The sequence below is a fragment of the Oncorhynchus tshawytscha genome, linkage group LG02 (genome assembly GCF_018296145.1).
Source record: "Oncorhynchus tshawytscha isolate Ot180627B linkage group LG02, Otsh_v2.0, whole genome shotgun sequence".
Taxonomy (NCBI): domain Eukaryota; kingdom Metazoa; phylum Chordata; class Actinopteri; order Salmoniformes; family Salmonidae; genus Oncorhynchus; species Oncorhynchus tshawytscha.
The window spans coordinates 13359392-13380003 of record NC_056430.1 but is presented as its reverse complement, the minus strand read 5'-3'; the positions used below and the strand labels follow the sequence as shown (position 1 = coordinate 13380003).

Here is a 20612-nt window from a genome sequence, read left to right as displayed (position 1 = left end):
CTATACAAGTTGAGAATTAGACAAGGGTTATTATGCTATGATTGAATATAGCCTGTGAGAATTGCTGTTACGACAATTATTATAAGTCGTGATGCATGATGTCCATTTGTTTGACAGGAATCATTTTAATTTGTCATATAATTATCCTTATCTGTTAAGATTGGTGTATATCGATAAATGAGAGCGAGGACAGAGTAAGCAGTTATGTCTATTCTAGCCATTTTCATTCTGTCTGTGACATCAAATAATTAGTAATTTGATTTGTCTGATCCCAAACTCCATTGGCTAGCATGGCCTCAGGCAGGCTGTAAGGTATCAGACAGAAACAATTCAGCTGGATCTGATTTGCTCGGCAACAACTAGTTTCTCTGCTGTAGCGTTTCATAAGGAGTCTGGAATTGAACACATGTCTTGTGGAGTGGGATAGCATATAGCCTTTAACTGTTTTAAGTTTTTTTTTAACACTTTAAAAAATGCACCTGTTGGAGATGCAAAACGTGTTGATTTGTGGCCTATAGGTCAATGAAGATGAGGTTTCATTAAGAAAACACAGACCTGGATTCAATCCAAGCCACGTTATAGAGCAGCACACTATACAGGCGACAATGCAGCACTTGCGTAGGTTGCATTCACGATAAACGCTGCACACGTCGGCTCAATCATAAATTACCTGTCAGCGCTATAATGCGCTTTGCATTGAATCACAGCCTCATACAAGTTATGAACTACGCTGACAGAATACTGTTTTACTGTTGCTGCTGACCCAAGTCTTGATCATTTCACTGTCTGTTGCGACTTTAGACAATGCATTTCCTACATACAGTATAGCATTGACTTAATACTTGGTATCTTAGGTAGACAACTGTACAGTTTACACAAAGTTTCTGATAACATAAATATGTCAACTGCATATAAACACCTCTTTACATCTACAACAAAAGACTGTTGGTTTGACAAGGTAACATTCTTTGATGCTAAAAGCTATACAAAATAGAGTGTATGTGGTGATCGGGCTGGGTGATCTAGAGCAAAATAGAGTGCACGTGGTGATCTGGCTGGCTGATCTAGAGAAAAATAGAGTGGACATGGTGATCTGGCTGGCTGATCTAGAGAAAAATAGAGTGCACGTGGTGATCTGGCTGATCTCAAGCAAAATAGAGTGCACGTGGTGATCTGGCTGGCTGATTCTAAAGTCAGTAAAGATCCATTGTAGACCTGGTGTGTAGGTCTGTCTCCAGTGAGGACACATGTAATCGGGGTTAAGCTCTACGTTTGCCTGCCATGTATCCCAATTCTGCCCAATTGTCTTGCTTGCTCATTTAGATGGGCCTTAGAAACAGCATGTCAACTGAACTGAGACAGATCGTTTTTGTCATCCAGCCCTTTTAGAGGGAATGAAAAACCTCTGGGAAGCTTTTTGCATTGGAGAGCCTCTCACATACAGACGCATAGACACACACACACAGGCTCACACACACACACACACAGGTTCACACACAGGCTCATACACACACACACACACACACACACACACACACACACACACACACACACACACACACACACATTCCATGACATAGACTGACCGGGTGATTCCAGGTGAAAGCTATGACCCCTTATTGATGTCACTTGTTAAATCCAACTTCAGTCACTGTAGATAAAGGGGAGGAAACAGGTTAAATGATGATTTTCAAGCCTTAAGACAATTGAGACATGGATTGTGTATTTGTGCCATTCAGAAGGTGAATGGGCAAGACAAAATATTGAAGTGCCTTTGAACAGGGATGGCAGTAGGTGCCAGGCGCACCGGTTTGAGTGTGTCAAGAACTACAACCCTGCTGGGTTTTTTTCATTCAATAGTTTCCACTGTATCAAGAATGATCCACCACCCAAAGGACATTCAGTCAACTTGACAAGTGTGGGAAGCTTTGTAGTCAACATGAACACCTTGTAGAGTCCATGCCCCGACGAACTGAGGCTGTTCTGAGGGCAAAAGGAAGTGGAACTCATGTTAGGAAGGTGTTCTTAATGTTCTGTGCACTCAGTGTATGTTACAATAAGCATATCTTCAATTACAATATATCCAGTTTCTATCCCTTTTCAATAGTTGACATAGAAATACTCCTTCACTGTTTGTGAAAGTATTGTATACCAACCCTCAAGCAATAATGGTATTTTGTATCAGCTACTTTTCCAAAGAGTTGTTCACACACAGGCTCAGGAGAGATGATAGGGTTAGTCTATTACCAGACCAATAGGATTGTAAATGTCAGGAGAGATGATAGGGTTAGTCTATCACCAGACCAATAGGATTGTAGATGTCAGGAGAGATGATAGGTTTGATCTATTACAAGACTAACATGATTTAGAGATGTTACGTTACTGTGACGTGCACATCTACTCGCATCGTCATTATTGATTTTGGTGAGTAATAGATGTATAACCAATTCTGTATGTGCAGAATAGGGGAGTAGGCCTTTGTCATTTTCCACCTTAGATATCCTGCCCTGGGAGAAGGATACAATAGGGACAGCAGGGAGGCAGAGCCGGACAATGGCCGTGTGGCAACAAGTAGCTCTTTATCCTATGGGTTGTTGAGTGGGTCGGCTCAAGGTTAGAGGTACACTTTTCGCACTGTCGTGACATTTCTTAGCCCTGCTTAGTCCTACCCAATCAAATATGAGTATGACTCACAATGAGTATCACCGTGATCTGTAAATGTTAATCATATGCTGGTGTCACCCCTGAGACTCCAGTGTAGCTAGGAATTCTGGGAAATAAATGGTCAGACTTCAATGTAATTGGGTAACGTTTCCTACTCTCTCCTCCTGTTGCCGCCCCTGAGAGCAACACAGAACTGGCACAGAATGATATGATGCTTGCTGAGGCCTGAGATGAGAATTTATTTGGCCAGCTGTTTGTAGTCTATAGGATTCCGCAGAAGAAGACAGACGCGGGGTTATTGTGTTTCATGCATTCTTATTCGTTATGATTGTGGTTGGTGATTACGGATTGCAGTCAGATTGATAAACACTGTTATTACCGTAGCCTGCATCTGGGTAGCAGGGCAATTAATTCAGGAAGTTAACTCAAATTACAGTTCAATAATAAAAATAAATACTTTTTTTTATTTTTAAAGTTCAAACATTTCTGATTTGTACATTTCTAATCAATTCCTGAATTGACTGCCTTCAATTTGAGTTGAGCCAAACCCTGCTGGGTAGATTAGAAAATATATAATTAATTTGCTTCCTGTTATACCTTTTTCTATTTGCACAGTGATCTCATCTCTAACATTAATATAATTTATCTGAAATGAATCCTTAATTAGACATGAGAAGCCATTCACTGTTATAGATGATTAGACACGAGAAGCCATTCACTGTTATAGATGATTAGACATGAGAAGCCATTCACTGTTATAGATGATTAGACATGAGAAGCCATTCACTGTTATAGATGATTAGACACGAGAAGCCATTCACTGTTATAGATGATTAGACATGAGAAGCCATTCACTGTTATAGATGATTAGCCATGAGAAGCCATCCACTGTTATAGATATTTAGACATGAGAAGCCATTCACTGTTATAGATGATTAGACATGAGAAGCCATTCACTGTTATAGATGATTAGACACGAGAAGCCATTCACTGTTATAGATGATTAGCCATGAGAAGCCATCCACTGTTATAGATGATTAGACATGAGAAGCCATCCACTGTTATAGATGATTAGACATGAGAAGCCATTCACTGTTATAGATGATTAGACATGAGAAGCCATCCACTGTTATAGATGTGTAATTATGAGTCAGTACATGATAATGGGAACTCCTGAGAACTCTTTGGGGAGCAATAGGCGGGGCCTATAACAGTTGGTCTAACATGCATCCGAAGGTCATAATTCCCATTCAGCCTCTCCATCTCACCTTCTCACAGGGTTAATTGTGTCAGTACAGTTCATTGCTAATCCTATTAGGATTCAAATCAAATCAAATTGTATTTATCACATGGGCCTTGCTGTGAAATGCTTACTTACAAGCCCTTAACCAACAATGCAGTTTTAAGAAAATAAGAGTTAAGAAAATATTTACTAAATAAACTAAAGTTTAAAAAAGTAACAATAAAATAACAATAATGAGACTATATGCGGGGGTACAGGTTAGTCGAGGTAATTGAGGTACTATGTACATATAGGTAGGGGTAAAGTGACTATGCATAGATAATAAACAGTGATGAATTGTTCAGCAGCCTTATGGGTTGGGGGTAGAAGCTGATAAGGAGCCTTTTGGACCTAGACACTCCAGTAGAATGAAGGATGTTTCGGTCACGATTGCCTCATTTCAATTTGGTGGAGATGATTGTTTCAGAAGAGAAATAGCATATTATAATTGATATATTATAATCACCTTAGTCTTTGCCATTCCTTCAGAGAGAGCAGATCCCGCATCATAAATGGAAAATAGTCCTCTTTGGAACAAATTTTGGAAAGGGAGCCTTAGTATTTATTTGGCACGTTTTCCACCTCAAGTAGAAGATGTGTTAACTCCAACCATTCATTTTTATTTAATCCCTAACGGACCGTGATGTAATGCTGTAATGTTGAATATCGGCTTTCACAAGGGACTCAGGGCTCATTTGACAGAATTTTACTCCATTGACATTGATGTAATATTAAGATACTGTGTCTCATTCCTCAAACAAATGAGATTAGCCGTTTCATCCCTGAGTTAAATCCATTTAGGAGTTTATAGTACATTAAGGATGCAGGACTACCGGCTGGCATTTTTATCCTCAGGGTCTTTGATGTGGACTAATGTCAAGGAGGCCATTTCCCTACAAACCACTCCAGCCTTGTCACTGTGCTGCTCTACTGTCTGGCACATTGCTAAGGCTTTGAGTTGGGTCACATGGTATAATTGTAGATCCTCCATTTTGTTACTTTGTGTGGAGAAAACCAATACTCAGCTATTAAATTGTTTCTATTGGAGTGGAGTGCCAGAGAGGACTAATCTAACTGCTGAAGTAAATCTCTAACAGGTGCCTGTTTTTAATTCCCTAAACATTGCCATGAGAGTGATACATGTATGTCAACAGGTAATGAGTGATGAAATACTTGTCTTTTTGATGTATGTGTGTGTTTGTGTGTTATACCAAAGGTTACACACTTCATTGCCTGTGCTGCTGGTGATGGCAACTGACCATCTCTTTGTGTGTATGTGACTTGCCCCAGGGACTGTGTGTGTGGCCTAGTCATTGAGGATGAAGTGGAACCTGTTCAAGAATAAGCCTGAGGCCATGGTGGGTCCAGAGCCCACGGGCACCGGCGCCACTATGACCGCAGCCCCAGCCGTCGCCATCGCCACCACAGTGGCTGAACCCCCAGGCAACGGCACAGTTTCCAAGAACGACATGTTCGAAGAGATCAAGAGCAAGTTCATGAACGAGATTGATAAGATCCCATGTACGTCTTCCCTGGTTAACCAAAATACTTAATTTTTTCCCAACCCGGACTCATAACTCATGTACTATGATTGGAACAATATTGGAACATAGAATCTTAAATCTGAATGATCTCATAGGAGTGATCTCATAAGACTCCAACCCATATTGAGGTATTTACATAGTAGTGTTCTTTTCCTCATAATTTCCCTGTGTGTGTTGCAGTGCCCTCCTGGGCCATCATAGCTATCGCTGTGGTGGCCGCCCTCCTCATCCTCACCTGCTGCTTCTGCATCATCAAGAAGTGCTGCTGTAAGAAGAAGAAGAACAAGAAGGGCAAGAAGGGCAAAGATGGCCTAAACATGAAGAACATGAAAGGAGACGAGGTATGGTGCTTCGGGCTCCACATTTAAACTCAGTTCGCAGAGTACATGCAGCTCCGACAGACATAACATATATCACACTCAGGATACGCTTTTCATGTGAACACAAAACTCATAAAACTCATATGAATATGAACACAAAACTCACATGAATATCAGTAGGTTAAGTTATTTATTTTTAGATGATGAACGTAGACATACAGGACTAGGATAGCTGACAGATGGCGTCTATAATTATTAGCCTACTAAGCCACAGACTCCATTCCTCCATAACAACAAGGTTGCCTGTTTTATTTACTGTGCAACAATTTGTTTTGCTTGAAGAACTTGGGAAAGTTTTGGTAAATATGTAAAGATGCAAGATCTTAATTTGACCACAGTAAAATACACTACCTTCCCAAAAGTATGTGGACACCTGCTAGTTGAAAATCTCACTCCAAAATGACGGGCATTAATATGGAGTTGGTCCCCCCCTTTGCTGCTACAACAACTTCCACTCTTCTGGGAAGGCTTTCCACTAGATGTTGGAACATTGCTGCGGGGACTTGCTTCCATTCAGCCACAAGAGTATTAGTGAGGCCTGGCTTGCAGTTGGAGTTCCAATTTATCCCAAAGGTGTTTGTTGGGATTGAGGTCAGGGCTCTGTGCAGGCCAGTCAAGTTCTTCCACACTGATATCGACAAACCACTTCTGTATGGACCTCGCTTTGTGCACGGGGGCATTGTCATGCTGAAACAGGAAAGGGCCTTCCCCAAACTATTGCCACAAAGTTGGAAGAACAGACTCATCTAAAATGTGATTGTTTGCTGTAGCGTTAAGATTTCACTTCACTGGAACTAAGGTGCCTAGCTTGAACCATGAACAACATACCCAAACAATTATTTGTCCTCCACAAAACTTTGCAGTTGACACTATGCATTCAGGCAGGTAGCGTTCTCCTGGAATCTGCCAAACCCAGATTTGTCCGTTGGACTGCCAGATGGTGAAGCGTGATTCATGAAATTAAATCAAATTCAAATAAGAATGTGTTTGTCACATGAGCCGAATACACCAGGTGCAAACCTTATCGTGAAATGCTCAGTTACAAGCCCTTAACCAACAATGCAGTTTTAAGGAAATAGAGTTACTAAATAAACTAAAGGAAAACATAAAAAAAGTAAAAAAGTTAGACAATAAAATAATAATAACGAGGCTATATACAGGGGGTACTGATACCGAGTCAATGGGTGGTGGTACAGGTTAGTCGAGGTCATTTGTACATGTAGGTAGGGGTAAAGTGACTATGCATAGATAATAAACAGTGAGTAGCAGCATTGTAAAAACTAAGTGGGGGGGGAATCAATGCAAATAGTCCATTTGATTGACTGTTCAGCAGTCTTATGGCTTATCGGTAGAAGCTGTTAAGGAGCCTTTTGGACCAAGACTTGGCGCTGTATTATAAACACCTGTAAGCAACGGGTGTGGCTGAAATAGCCAAATCCAATCATTTGAAGGGATGTCCACAGACTTTTGTACGTATATAATTGCAGCAACAGAATTTGAATTTTTATTCCATAATGTTGCTTGATCAGTGGTTGGACTATTAGCTGGCCAAAAGTAGGCTACATCAAGAGTACAATACTGTTAATATAACCATGTGTTAGTGTGGGTTTTCTGTGAATTTATGTCAATCACGAAGATACTCTGCATTTCCTGCGGTGCAGGAGAATTCTCAGCAGCAAGAGAGTGATCAAATTAAGATCTGACATCTGTATATAGATTTGACCAACAACACATGCTCTTTATGCATCCCTTGGTGTATCGGTAACAACCTTTGATCTTTCATTGGCAGCACTTAGACCAGACTTAGGGAGACATGTCGATAACCTCCTATCCTCTCTGTTCTCTTGATGTGGTTGTTGTTGTCGTTTTAAAATGTGTGCTGTACTTCATTGTGACATGCGGTGAAAATTACACATTTGTTATGGGAAAAGGACCAGGGATGGTTTAGGTATGGGAAAAGGACCAGGGATGGTTTAGGTAATGGGAAAAGGACCAGGGATGGTTTAGGTATGGGAAAAGGACCAGGGATGGTTTGGGTAATGGGAAAAGGACCAGGGATGGTTTAGGTATGGGAAAAGGACCAGGGATGGATTAGGTATTGGGAAAAGGACCAGGGATGGTTTAGGTATGGGAAAAGGACCAGAGATGGTTTAGGTAATGGGAAAAGGACCAGGGATGGTTTAGGTAATGGGAAAAGGACCAGGGATGGTTTAGGTAATGGGAAAATGACCAGGGATGGTTTAGGTAATGGGAAAAGGACCAGGGATGGTTTGGGTAATGGGAAAAGGACCAGGGATGGTTTGGGTAATGGGAAAAGGACCAGGGATGGTTTAGGTAATGGGAAAAGGACCAGGGATGGTTTAGGTAATGGGAAAAGGACCAGGGATGGTTTGGGTAATGGGAAAAGGACCAGGGATGTTTGGGTATGGGAAAAGGACCAGGGATGGTTTGGGTAATGGGAAAAGGACCAGGAATGGTTTAGGTAATGGGAAAATGACCAGGGATGGTTTAGATAATGGGAAAAGGACCAGGGATGGTTTGGGTAATGGAAAAAGGACCAGGGATGGTTTGGGTAATGGGAAAGGACCAGGGATGTTTTGGGTAATGGGAAAAGGACCAGGGATGGTTTGGGTAATGGGTAGAGAAGGTAGTGAAGCCCTGTCTTTTGTGGCATTCCAATTAACGGATGAGTGCTAGGGTAAGCTGCCCTCCGTGCTTAAGTATAATAGACACGATACTCATGGATCAGAGGAGCCATATCTCAGACTAAGCAGAATAAACAGGGGAGGACTGTGAAAAGTGCTCCTGCTTAATTCCAGGGTGAATGTGTCCAATATCATTAACAGGGCCCCATTCAACAGTAACAGTTATTAAAACAATTAATTGTCTCCACATGGTGAAAGTTGGTCCTGGAAGTAGGACGTTTACATTTTTTTTTTTTACGAACAGACAATCACTGTGTCATTTTTCATCGTCCCAGTGTTGCCGGTGGTGTTGTTTGTTTTCTGGTGTGTCGTAAGTTCAAACCTCTTCCTTTCTCTGTTCTCCTCCTCTTCACTTTGTCTCTTATGTGTGCATCGTGTTTCTTGACTGTGATGGACCCCTGATCTACGGTAGGTGGAAGGCTCGCGGTGATGCTCTCTGACCCATGGGCAGATGATGATGATGATTATGATGATGAGGAGGGGGGTGGGGTTTCATGGAATGAAAATCGTAGCTTCTTTGCTTTTCTATCATGTTTTGTAATTATGTTTTGAGAATTTAAATGAGAACGCTATGGTCTACTCCATAAAACCCTGAGAGAAAACAAAAGAAATATTGAAATAACGTATCGCCCATTATGTGACATTGTGATGCCAAACTCACCCCAATATGAAACGTATTGGGCATAGTTTAAACGCAACCCACAAATAACACTATTAATATATGCATGCGAAAAAGGGCATGGTTGGTTGTTTGTGGGACATGATGACGACAATGCTAAACGCATGACCAATCAATCAATATTTTTCATCTGCACCCCAATGACTTTGTCACTCAATGAAGAGTGAAAACGAGAATTAAAAAATGAAGAACAGGTTTGCAGATGAAATAGTCACGGAAACTTGAACATGTCAGAAACAGGGGTTACCATAACTGTCTGTTATCTAACTGAAATACTGCTTCTACATTATGCAAATAGCTGGCTATGCCCTTTTATCCTGTAGCTACCATTTGGCTGGGAAAAATGGTGACCTGACTTGAGAGGAACATTCCTTGGTGACACATTAATGGAATAAAAAGGAAGCAAGTAAGATTATACAGGCCCTGCTTTTGAAGGATCAGTTAACTAGTTCCTTGAGAATATTGGGTAAGATGTAAAAGACAGGGTAAAACAATTGTGTCACCAAAGGACATTTTGAATTCAAGTCATTAGCTAGAAAACATAATTACTGAGTTCCTGGTTGCATTAGGGACAGGATGGTATTCCACTATGCCACCAGGTGAGAAGCAGGTAAGCGGGAGCAAGGCAACGCAACAAACCCTGGTGCTACGCAATGCAAGGCAAGGCAAAGCAACAAACCCTGGTGCTACAGTACGCAGCGCAACGCAATGCAACACAACACAAGCCTCTGAACGTCCACTGTCTGTCTGTGGCATGCTGTCTGTGGTGAGTGGAGCACCCTCCATCTGCCTCCTACACATAACCCCTGACCCCGCAACTCTGATCCCTGTGTCCTGTGTTCTACCACTGCAGAAACAGGACGATGATGATGATGAAGGCGAGACAGGCCTCACGGAGGAGGAGAAAGAGGAGGAAGAGAAAGAGGAGGAGAAACTTGGCAAGCTGCAGTACTCGCTGGACTATGACTTCCAAGACAGTAAGGTCAGTGGCTGATATTTTCCCCTTTAAATCCTTGTAGGCACTGCTCAGCAAAACCTGTATTAGGCTGTTTTACCTTAATACAATATTTGCAGCGTTGTCAGTCTATCAGTAAGAGTCCATCATCATCCAGGAATGGGAATATGATTTTTTTTACTATAAAAAAACCCTACCATTTTTAGAACACAAAACATTATGTGTGCACATTTATCAGTATGCCAACAGTGTGCAACAATGTCTAATTTATCATAACCATTACAGATAACAAATCCTAATAACTAAATTGACCCATATGTTCAGACAATAAAAACACTAGTGAAATGTTAAGTTAATTTATTGAAACCGTAATATCAACTAGTTATATTATATTGTGGGAAACACAATCTTCAAAAAGGCAGTAACCTCCGCAGTGGCCCTTGCTTGTGAAAGCCTTATGTTAGGAATCAAAAGGACTACTAAAAGTAAGTTGAGTTATTAAATATAAACTGAAATCAAATTGCTCCATTACTTATTCAGTCCACAAAAAAAAGTCATTTGAATCATTCATTGAAACCATAATGAGCTGTGTTACCTGCGTGGCTTTGGTGAGGTGACGGCGGTGCTTTGCAGCGGCAAAAGATGTGACGCGAGATTGCTGCTCCTACATATGCCTAGTATATGAAAAAAAGGTGATCTGTGGTTAAAGATTGAGTTTTGACGTCCGTTCGAGTACTCCGATACTGGATTACTCCTGCCCAGCCCTATCTTCTTCTAGAAATTAAAGGCATAGTTACAGTAGTCTAAATAACAGATGTATGGATATCCAGAGAGTAGACTGGTGGACCTGAAGAACCTGGTGGTGAGTCATCCATCTAGAAATCAGTGTGTTTTTACTGAGCTACAGCTCAGATTTGGCATTGTTGAGTACAAACTCCACATAGCATGCCTACAACCCCTAAAGGACCTTGAAAAAACAAGCATCTTTTATCAACAGCTCTGTAAAAACATCAGAAGAATTGTGCAGCGACAGTTTTGGGGAGGGAGAGCTGACAACTGCTGGACTTAGGGTTGATGAATAAAAATATTCAAGAGAGCAGTGAATCCAGATCGGGGGTTCTGGGAATGAGAGGGTTTCTCTAGTATATTCACTATTTTTGTAAATTAATGGGTATAGTCAGTGTTACAGTGAGTGTGCAATGCCATGCAGGATTTTGGCAGTGTGACATAAGTCCAAGACGAGTGGAAATGCAGAGTCATTCTGAAATAAGGAAGTCCCTCATGAGATACGGACCCAGGATCAGGGCTTGGAATCACTGACGCAGGATCAGGGCTTGGAATCACTGATGTAGGATCAGGGCTTGAGATGAAAATGTACATTAAAGCAGGTCCTTTCTTTCTAACTGAATACATTTCTGTACCTTAAAAATAATGAATCTCTCCATCATTCAGAGCACAGTGATACTTGGCACACGTTCCTCTTTTTCAGATATGCAAAACTACTGTAACATGATATTCTGTGACTTTCTGATGACATGGCAGCAAATATATTTGACAGCTCTAGTGTGGATATCTTGTATCTAATCTTGGTCATGTAAAAGGGCTGTGATAATTATTGCTGCAGCTTTAGGTTGTCAGCCAACAGGCCACAAACTTATGTAACAAGGCTGCAGCATTTGTCTGCAGCAGTGACAGGAAGCACACATGAATATATTAATGTATGTTGTTTTCTCACCTAATATGTTTGGTTTGCCTCAATGCTGTCTTTGACCCCTGAACACTCTAACCCCCCCCCCCCCCCCCTCCCCTCCCCCCCTCCCCTCCCCTCCCCTCCCCTCCCCTCCCCTCCCCTCCCCTCCCCTCACAGCTCACAGTGGGAATCCTCCAAGCTGCTGATCTTATCTCCATGGACAGCGGAGGTACCTCTGACCCGTACGTCAAGGTCTTTGTCCTCCCAGACAAGAAGAAGAAGTTTGACACCAAGGTTCAAAAGAAAAACCTGAACCCTGTCTTTAATGAGTCATTTGTTTTCAAGGTAAGTCATAACACAGTTTCTATACCAGGACTGCACTTGCACAGAAGTTAGTTGGAATATAAAAGGTATCAATCATCCTGCCAAAAATATTTTGTCAGGCTAGTACAGCGGAGTCTCAAACTAAATCTAACTTAACAGTTTTGGTGTTGTAAAAAAATCAGACCTAAGATGCTACATGGTATAAGACTTTGTGGTTGTTGCCTACATTTATTTTTCATTATGTGTTCTTGTTGTGTTCACGTCATAGTGTAGAGCAGTGATGGCTTGCCATGCTTGCCTGCTATATACCCTCTTGCCTGTGTACTAACTGCAGCTTCCTGTACTACTCAATAAGGTCCACGGAGACTGTATAAGCCTCTCAGTGTCAATGTGGAAGCACTGTCCCTAGAGTAGGGACCATCCATGAACAGTTTGGAGAATTTACAGTATATGAAATCAGATGCATGCCTTTAGAATGTATTTTTTTATTTATATTTGTCATGAGACCCTTCACCACAGGAAAATGGAATGTCTAGCTTCTAGCTCCTAGACCTGCTTTAGTGTATTATACACTCGTTGGCAATTTGAACCTGCTAAAGCCAGCACTCTGCTATTTTCCAACCCGTAAGCCAGGATTGGTAATTTACCTGTCTTATGTGAGCTCGCTTGTGCTGAGGTGGGAGGGGTGGCAATATCTGAGGTACGTTTCATTTGATTGAAAAACAAGCCCTATGGTAAGGCTACCCTTACCATAACAAAAGCTGATTCAACAGAAATGTCTTCCTTATCCTGGCCATGCATTTGCCAAATATCCTATCCATAAGATGTTTTTTTAAATGGTCTACCTGTGAGAATTTTGCTGTCATATTTTGCATTATTCAGAATTCACATAGGCCTACCTTGCAATGCGTACTCCATTCGGCTTGTATCCATCCCCATTTCCAAAGAGAAACTCTTGTCCAGTTATCAAAGACCCGCTCCTCCAAACATATTCAAGATATTCAGTCCTATAACACCGTAACATCAACAGTAGGCCTAGGCTATCTCTTGCTTATTGAGAACGTTCCTCACATATACAATACAATTTACAGGAGCCTGGTATTTGTTATTTGCATAAAGACATCCCACTGGGAAAAAACTGGTTGAATCAACGTTGTTGTCTTTTTGTCAGCAAAACTGTTAACCTAAATCCAATGACATGGTGAATTGTTTTGTTGATTTACCATTGTGTAAGGTTTATTAAAATACAGCCCCAGGTCTGCAAGGGCTGGAGTGAATCAATATAACCCATATTAGATACTCTAATTATGCTTTAGTGCCATTAGAGCTGAACAAATCTCTCCTTAGATGTTTCCTGAGTAAAAACCAAGCTACACATTAGAATTCAGCCTAACCCATTTTCTGCCTTTCCTATTCTGTGTTGTAAAACTCTGTATGTTAGCTGACATTGTGCCGTATTACTGATGTGTCAGTAATCAATATATTGCCAGCAGCCCATGGCACAAAATAAGATGTTTATTTCTTTAAAAAAAAATCATCAATAGCACAGATACACAGTATTAACGATTAAAATAGTATACAGTAGGGATATGTGGTTACATTCAGATTTAATAATCCAGTTGTGTTGTTGTTGTGTTGTGGTGTTGTTGTTGTTGTTGTGTTCCTTCCTCAGTTACCATATGATGAACTCGGTGGGAAAACCCTGGTGATGTCAGTCTTTGACTACGACCGATTCTCCAAGCATGACATCATTGGAGAGGTGAGGATCCCCATGAACACCATTGACCTGGGACAGCCCATCGAAGAATGGAAGGACCTGGAGAGTGCAGACAAAGAGGAGGTATGATCTGAAAAGAAACAGAAACTATTTATGCTAGTCATAATTGATTGATCTTTCTGTGATTTTATCTAACTAAGCTAATCGTTGGACGGAAGCGTTGCCCCATCAGAATTAACAACAGCCAAGCTCTGACAATTGTAATATACATTTTTGTCTATCTTTCCCTCTCTGTGTCGTTGCTCTCTCTGTGCTTGCCCTCTCTCTGTCCTTAATATCCATGCAGCCTGAGAAGCTGGGAGACATCTGTATCTCTCTCCGTTACGTGCCCACCGCTGGCAAACTCACTGTCTGTATCCTGGAGGCAAAGAACCTCAAGAAGATGGACGTGGGTGGACTGTCTGGTACGTTAAGACTTCCACTGGACGTACAGTTTACTCTTGAGATTCTTAAAGGGTTCTTGAAAGGTTCTTTGCAGTGAGTGATGGTTCTATGTAGAACCATGTCTTCTCAAAGAACCATTCTCTATATAGAACCCTCCCCTTCCAAATTGTTCTTTACAATGTTGAAGCAGTCCTTCACTAGATGGTTCTGGGTAATTATGAATTCCTGTTCTTTATGTTGCATTATTTCACTTACTGTGTGGTACCTATGATTTTGTTGTTTTATTCTACTTGTCTTGTGTCTGTGTTTATGTTCATGGGTTCTGTTGAGGTGGCTAGTCCGATACCGTCAGTGAGAAGGGTCTGCAAGTATATGCGAGTTTATATTTTTGGACTAACTTCATCATTTGACATGGTTGAGTCAGGTTGATACAACTCCCAGGTGAGAGTGATTAAGCATGATCAACCCCATATTACAACACAGTAGCATAACAATGTTAAAAACTGAATATCTTCATCATCATACATATCATATACCAATTACTCGTAGATAACTGTTACAGAGGTTAAATGTGTATGGTGCTATTCAGAACCATCTCATGAAATAATATATATTTGTAAAGTTCTTAATAGCACCTTCAAGAAAGGAGTCTATAAAGCTCCAGAAAGGGTCCCGCCCTGGTCACAAATCAAAGAACCCTGCTGTTTAAACAACTTGTGGGTGGACTGTCTGGTAGGGCAAACCACTGGACATAACAGTAGATCATTTACAACTAATCAGGCATGTCAATCTGCCATTAATTAAAACAGCTCATTGATGCAGAATCTCTGATTTATTTGCAGACATTTGCAGACATTGTGCAGACATGTTGCATTAATGAGCTCTCTGAATTATTTTTCTAATTAGCAAGCAACTCATATCACACCACATTTTTTTTCACTCTACCGCAGTGATGCATTTAAAACATTAAATGAGAGATTGAATATCTGTTGGTCTTTCTTTGCAGATCCCTATGTGAAGATCGCGTTGCTGCAGGGAGGCAAGAAACTGAAGAAGAAGAAGACCACAGTGAAGAAGAACACACTGAATCCGTACTACAACGAGTCCTTCAGCTTTGAGATCCCAATGGACATGATGCAGGTGCAGAACACTACATATTTTTGGTGGTCTGCTCTTGTTTTTTTCTCTCTAGGCCTACAACCGCATTTCCATTTTCGCTATGCTTTACAGCAATTCAATGATGAAAGAAAATCAATACGATTCAGTGGAATTTTAAGGAAAATAACACTCAAAAACTATCTTTTGGTATTTGTTTCATTGGTCCACTGTTGATACTGTCCCACAATTGTTTTGCTTGTCAGCGATCACATTTTCAAGATATAGAACTTTCAAAATACCACCATAATGATTTTGCAACTAACATTTTGGAACTGTATCAACAGTCTACTAATGAAACAAACACCAAAAGACAGTTTTTGAGTGGTGTTTTCTTTTAAAACCTGGTAGTTTAATACCTACTGTATGAGGCTTGCATATGAATGTCTATGTGAGTGCACACATGTAGCATCTACTACACATATACATGTTTTTCTCTCTTTCCTCTTCAGAAAATTTTGGTGGTGGTGACAGTGTTTGATTATGACAAGATTGGCAAGAATGACGCCATTGGGAAGATATTTGTGGGCAGCAAGGCGACGGGCCCTGGTCTGAAGCATTGGTCTGACATGCTCTCTAACCCCAGGCGTCCCATTGCCCAGTGGCACCCACTACAACAGGAGGAGGATATAGATGCGGCACTGGCAGGTTTAAATGCAAAAAAGTAACTTAACTTGTCCGATTGATTACCAACTAACCAACTAACTCAGAAACCCTCCCTCCCCAACTGCCATACACTGCATGAAACTCATGACTTCCACATGATTCTGTCATGTCTATTTGAAACACTGAACAAAAAAAAGAAATCAGCTTATTCATAATTCAATCGAAGAACATAAACAACACTTTTCCCAACACCATAGCATTTGACGTATTTAGTGTAAAGAGAGAAGAGGGAGATTGAGCGATAAATTGATTGATTGATTGATTGATAAATTGATCTGTGTTTCATTTGAACATGCTTTTTAGGAACAGATGCTTAGATGCTGACAATGAAAGTTTGGAGAAAGACTCAATGAAATTGATGCTGGTTATAGCTTCTTCATTTAATTTATAGAACATTGTGCATGCTTTACTTATGCTCTCACTGCTCTACATAAACCATGCCAAACCGATTCCCATTAGCATATATCTTGTTCTCAACCCATAAGTGTGCCATATCTTGCAGTAGATATTAGTATTGGGACATTTCTCACATAAAACAGTTTTTCATCTACTAACGGAAAGGGTTTAGGTGAGATGGTAGGTATTAAGGTAATTACAATGCAGCAGTTAATTCCAGAAAGTCTTTCTGAAAGAACTTTACAATGCAATGTTTTTTTGTTCCAATTGTATTATTATTATTATTATTTTTATTATATATATTCCCAGATATAAGAGAGATGGATATATTGTGGCAAAAATGATATTTGGCTTTGCAGTTAATGATTACTTATCAAACACGATTAATTTTGATACCGTTATGGACAGGGTCCATACAGCTTCCAGTGTTTTCAGTGTGATACCCAGACTGGGTTGAATTCATGGGTGCCTTTAGGCTCTCAACTCAGAGTGCACTGAGGGAAACTGTATCCCTGGCAAACGTCATAATGGCACAGTCCAAAAGGAAACTGCAATTGTGCTGCAGACCTACTTTGACCACTTGGATGTAAAAGTGATTACTTATCCATGTCCAAAGTAAAGATGATTGAAGAACTATCACTGTCATCCAAAACCATGACGACCATGCTTTGTTAGTGATGAGATATTTACTACTAATAGCATGTGTTGAAAACACATTTGACCTTTTACTATTTTAAGTCAAAGATACACAATGTTGAGGATGTATGTTCAAGAAAATAAAGAAAAATGATCAATCATATTCTACTATGACAGCATTGCACCCTGTACACTATTGTGAGCACATTTTTGGCATTAATGCTATCGAGATGAAAGAAACATATGTTATAAGATGGGACCATATGCTTGTTACAGCCACTGCCTGTGAATTGTAAAGCACTCTGCATCTCTGAAATGACTGATACAAACATACTGGAGGGGATGTTTTCTCAGTTTAAAAGTGTGTTTGCATGAAGGCCCAACGTCTATTTCTCTCTGCTGAGGATGACTGTAGTGGTGTGGGTATACATTCAATTCTTGGATGTTCACATTGTAATGATGAAAAGTTCATCATCAAGCAACCGGAAATGCAGCATTTGCTTGAAACAAATGAGAGTAAAGTAAGCATGATTTATGCTTTGTGCTTATCTTCATGTCGTTAGCTTTGACTTTTGCACCATGCACTCATCCGCAACCTGCTTAGTATGTAACCCTCTTCTGTAAGACGCCAAAGTCCTGAAACATTGTGGTATTGTCCGCTGTTTATTCAAACCTGTTTTTCCCAAGGGCGTTGTTCGTTAGACATCCTGAAATGTTGATTGCCAGGAGGCCATGGTGTATAAGGTGATCAAACTGAAAGGAGGGGGAACGTTGGCATACTAATAAGTCCATTGATATGTAGTTTTGACCCCCTCTCTCTCGTCCTACTGTAAACATTATACAGTGAGAAAGTCATAATACAGCATGTATCTATGAAATGTTGTAAATAGCGGCATGTTTTAAAGAGGAACCATAATTAGTGTGTATGTGTGTTTGTGTCCAATGTCATTTTGATAATAAAATGGAGAGAAAAATATGCACTGACTGCACATTTGATGTATTTTCCCCTAAGGGTATAATAGGACTAAACATATGTCTGCATAGTATATGTTGATTTTACAGGCTATTTTCTTGCCTGAAATTCAACAGTGTTACTTCATTTGTATTTTATTTATATATGTCTACAGTGGACAACCTGAAATGTATGACTATATGCTGGGGCTACAAGTCAAAATGCAATATTACTTACATTTCCTGCTTTCACTTGTATGTGTGCATGGTCTTCGATGGCCAGGATTTATTGTGTATTTATTGCAAAAGCAGAACATTTACTAGCTCCTTTGCTTTGTAATTCTAAGTACCGTAAGTGTTTTCTTCAAGTATCCTGCCGGAGGTGGTAGTCACCGCCTTATCAAAAATGATTTGAATCTGCTGTGTTGGGTTGACCAGTGTTCTAGTACTAAGTCAGACTACAGTACTACACAAATGTAAATCCAAGTACTAGACCGTGCTTAACGTTAGATTGTTTAGTCCCAGGTTCATGTTATCAGATATAGCTCATTGTATAGGAGTCAAAGCATGGACTTGTAGCCCCCTTTCAATAACTCTCTCCATATCTGTACCCTGAGTAGTCCTCTGCTTGCTGTCATTCACTGGTGTCATAACAGTTAAACATGTATTTTTGTGTATGTTGAGAAGTAAGAAGTAAAGCCATACAACTTGAGCTTAAGTTTCTATACTCTGAGCAAAGGCTTATTACTGCTCAATTAAAAACCTTATAGAGATATTTTAACAGAGCGGCTGATTCACACTTGATTCCTTTCCTGTGCAAGAACAGGTGAAAAATGATGATATTTGTTAATCTATCGTCACCAGAAGCAGCGCTGTTGGAGTTTCACCTCACACTGTAGAATGCACGTTTTGCTTATAGAAATATGTACTTAACATGATGATAGTGGTCATGTTTACCAACATTATTGGTATGACTTAAAGTTGATATTGTAAGATGTACATGCCTCTGTATTTATGAAATCATATGACTGCTTGGCTTTTAGTGATGATCATATACATACTTATGTTCAAAAGAGTTGAAAATGAACCTTCAGTAATTCATATAACTTCCACATGGAATGCAAAACAACGTTTGTTTTTTAAACGTCAGCATAAATAGCCTGTAGCAGCAAAATTGTGCCAACATGTCACTTGATTGCATTAGCTCCTTTCCACTGTCCCGGTACACGGTACATACGCTCTGAATACTCCAATTGCAAGAAGGCCTATGGATCTGATTTGTACAAACCATTCAGTATAACCTCCATTCCAGTATGGCAGTTATTACTCTGAATATTAGTTTCATTGTGGTGATACATTAATACTGTTACTTCCTGACTTGTTTTCACTATCCCTCCTATTGAGTGTACTTGGATTGATTAAGATCGTTTTATAGATTGGTCCTGTGTTACTTGTGTTTATTGTATCTTGAGCAGCAACCATCATTCTGTCTGCCTTAAATGTTTCCAATTGTATTTAACCATAGGACCAATAACGTCTGTATTCTTCTAACATTTCCTCTGTGAACTGAAACTGAGTGGGTTTGTAAAGATTACTGCAATGCAGGCAACTAAATCCCCGTCTTCCTGGGCCTTTGGAACTCTTTTGAGCATGGGGTGAACCCAAACAGTGCAGAGCTACATTCGCAATGCAATACCGCCGACCTTGCTGCTTAAAAAAAAAAAAATCCTCTTGATGCATTTTGTTCCTCCATGGCCACCATACTGCAATAATTCCAAAGAACTGTACCCCTCTGCCTTACCTCTGTACTCCCTCCTCTCCTCCTTCTCAGTCCCTCCTCTCCTCCTCACTCCCTCTTCTCCTCCTCCTCACTCCCTCCTCTCCTCCTCTGCACTCCCTCCTCTCCTCCTCCTCCCTCCTCTCCTCCTCCTCCTCCCTCCTCTCCTCCTCTGCACTCGCTCCTCTCCTCCTCACTCCCTCCTCTCCTCCTCCTCACTCCCTCCTCTCCTCCTCTGCACTCGCTCCTCTCCTCCTCACTCCCTCCTCTCCTCACCCTCTACTCTCCTCCTCTGCACTCCATACTCTCCTCCTCATTCCCTCCTCTCCTCCTTCGTACTCCCTCCTCTCCTCCTCCTCAATCCCTATCCTCCTCACTCCCTCCTCTCCTCCTCACTCCTTCTCCTCCTCACTCCCTCCTCTCCTCCTTCGTACTCCCTCCTCTCCTCATCCTCACTCCCTCCTCTCCTCACTCCCTCCTTTCTTCCTCCTCACTCCCTCTACTCCTCTGCACTCCCTTCTCTTTTCAAATTCACTACTTCATGTAAACTATAAGAATAACAATGTATATAATCTATAACCCTTACAAATGTGTACCAATCCTGATTCACATTACAGTATATACTGTAGGCCTCTGCAGTATGATGC

General features: G+C 40.7%; 1 protein-coding gene across 3 annotated transcripts in view; it reads left to right on the top strand.

Annotated features, from left to right (window-relative positions):
* The window catches only part of LOC112221439 (synaptotagmin-2), a 46202-nt gene extending 26256 nt beyond the window's left edge, over positions 1 to 19946 (top strand). For 2 of the 3 annotated variants that reach the window (XM_024383590.2, XM_024383595.2), the window contains exons 2-9: positions 5237 to 5467; positions 5671 to 5831; positions 10108 to 10236; positions 12077 to 12244; positions 13896 to 14063; positions 14287 to 14404; positions 15391 to 15524; positions 15992 to 19946. In XM_024383590.2, coding sequence (XP_024239358.1) covers positions 5266 to 5467; positions 5671 to 5831; positions 10108 to 10236; positions 12077 to 12244; positions 13896 to 14063; positions 14287 to 14404; positions 15391 to 15524; positions 15992 to 16207 — 1296 coding nt within the window. In that variant the 5' untranslated portion in view covers positions 5237 to 5265 and the 3' untranslated portion in view covers positions 16208 to 19946. The remainder of the gene's footprint in view (positions 1 to 5236; positions 5468 to 5670; positions 5832 to 10107; positions 10237 to 12076; positions 12245 to 13895; positions 14064 to 14286; positions 14405 to 15390; positions 15525 to 15991) is intronic. The other variant, XM_024383601.2, reaches the window with a different exon arrangement.
* The last annotated feature ends 666 nt before the right edge of the window (positions 19947 to 20612 follow it).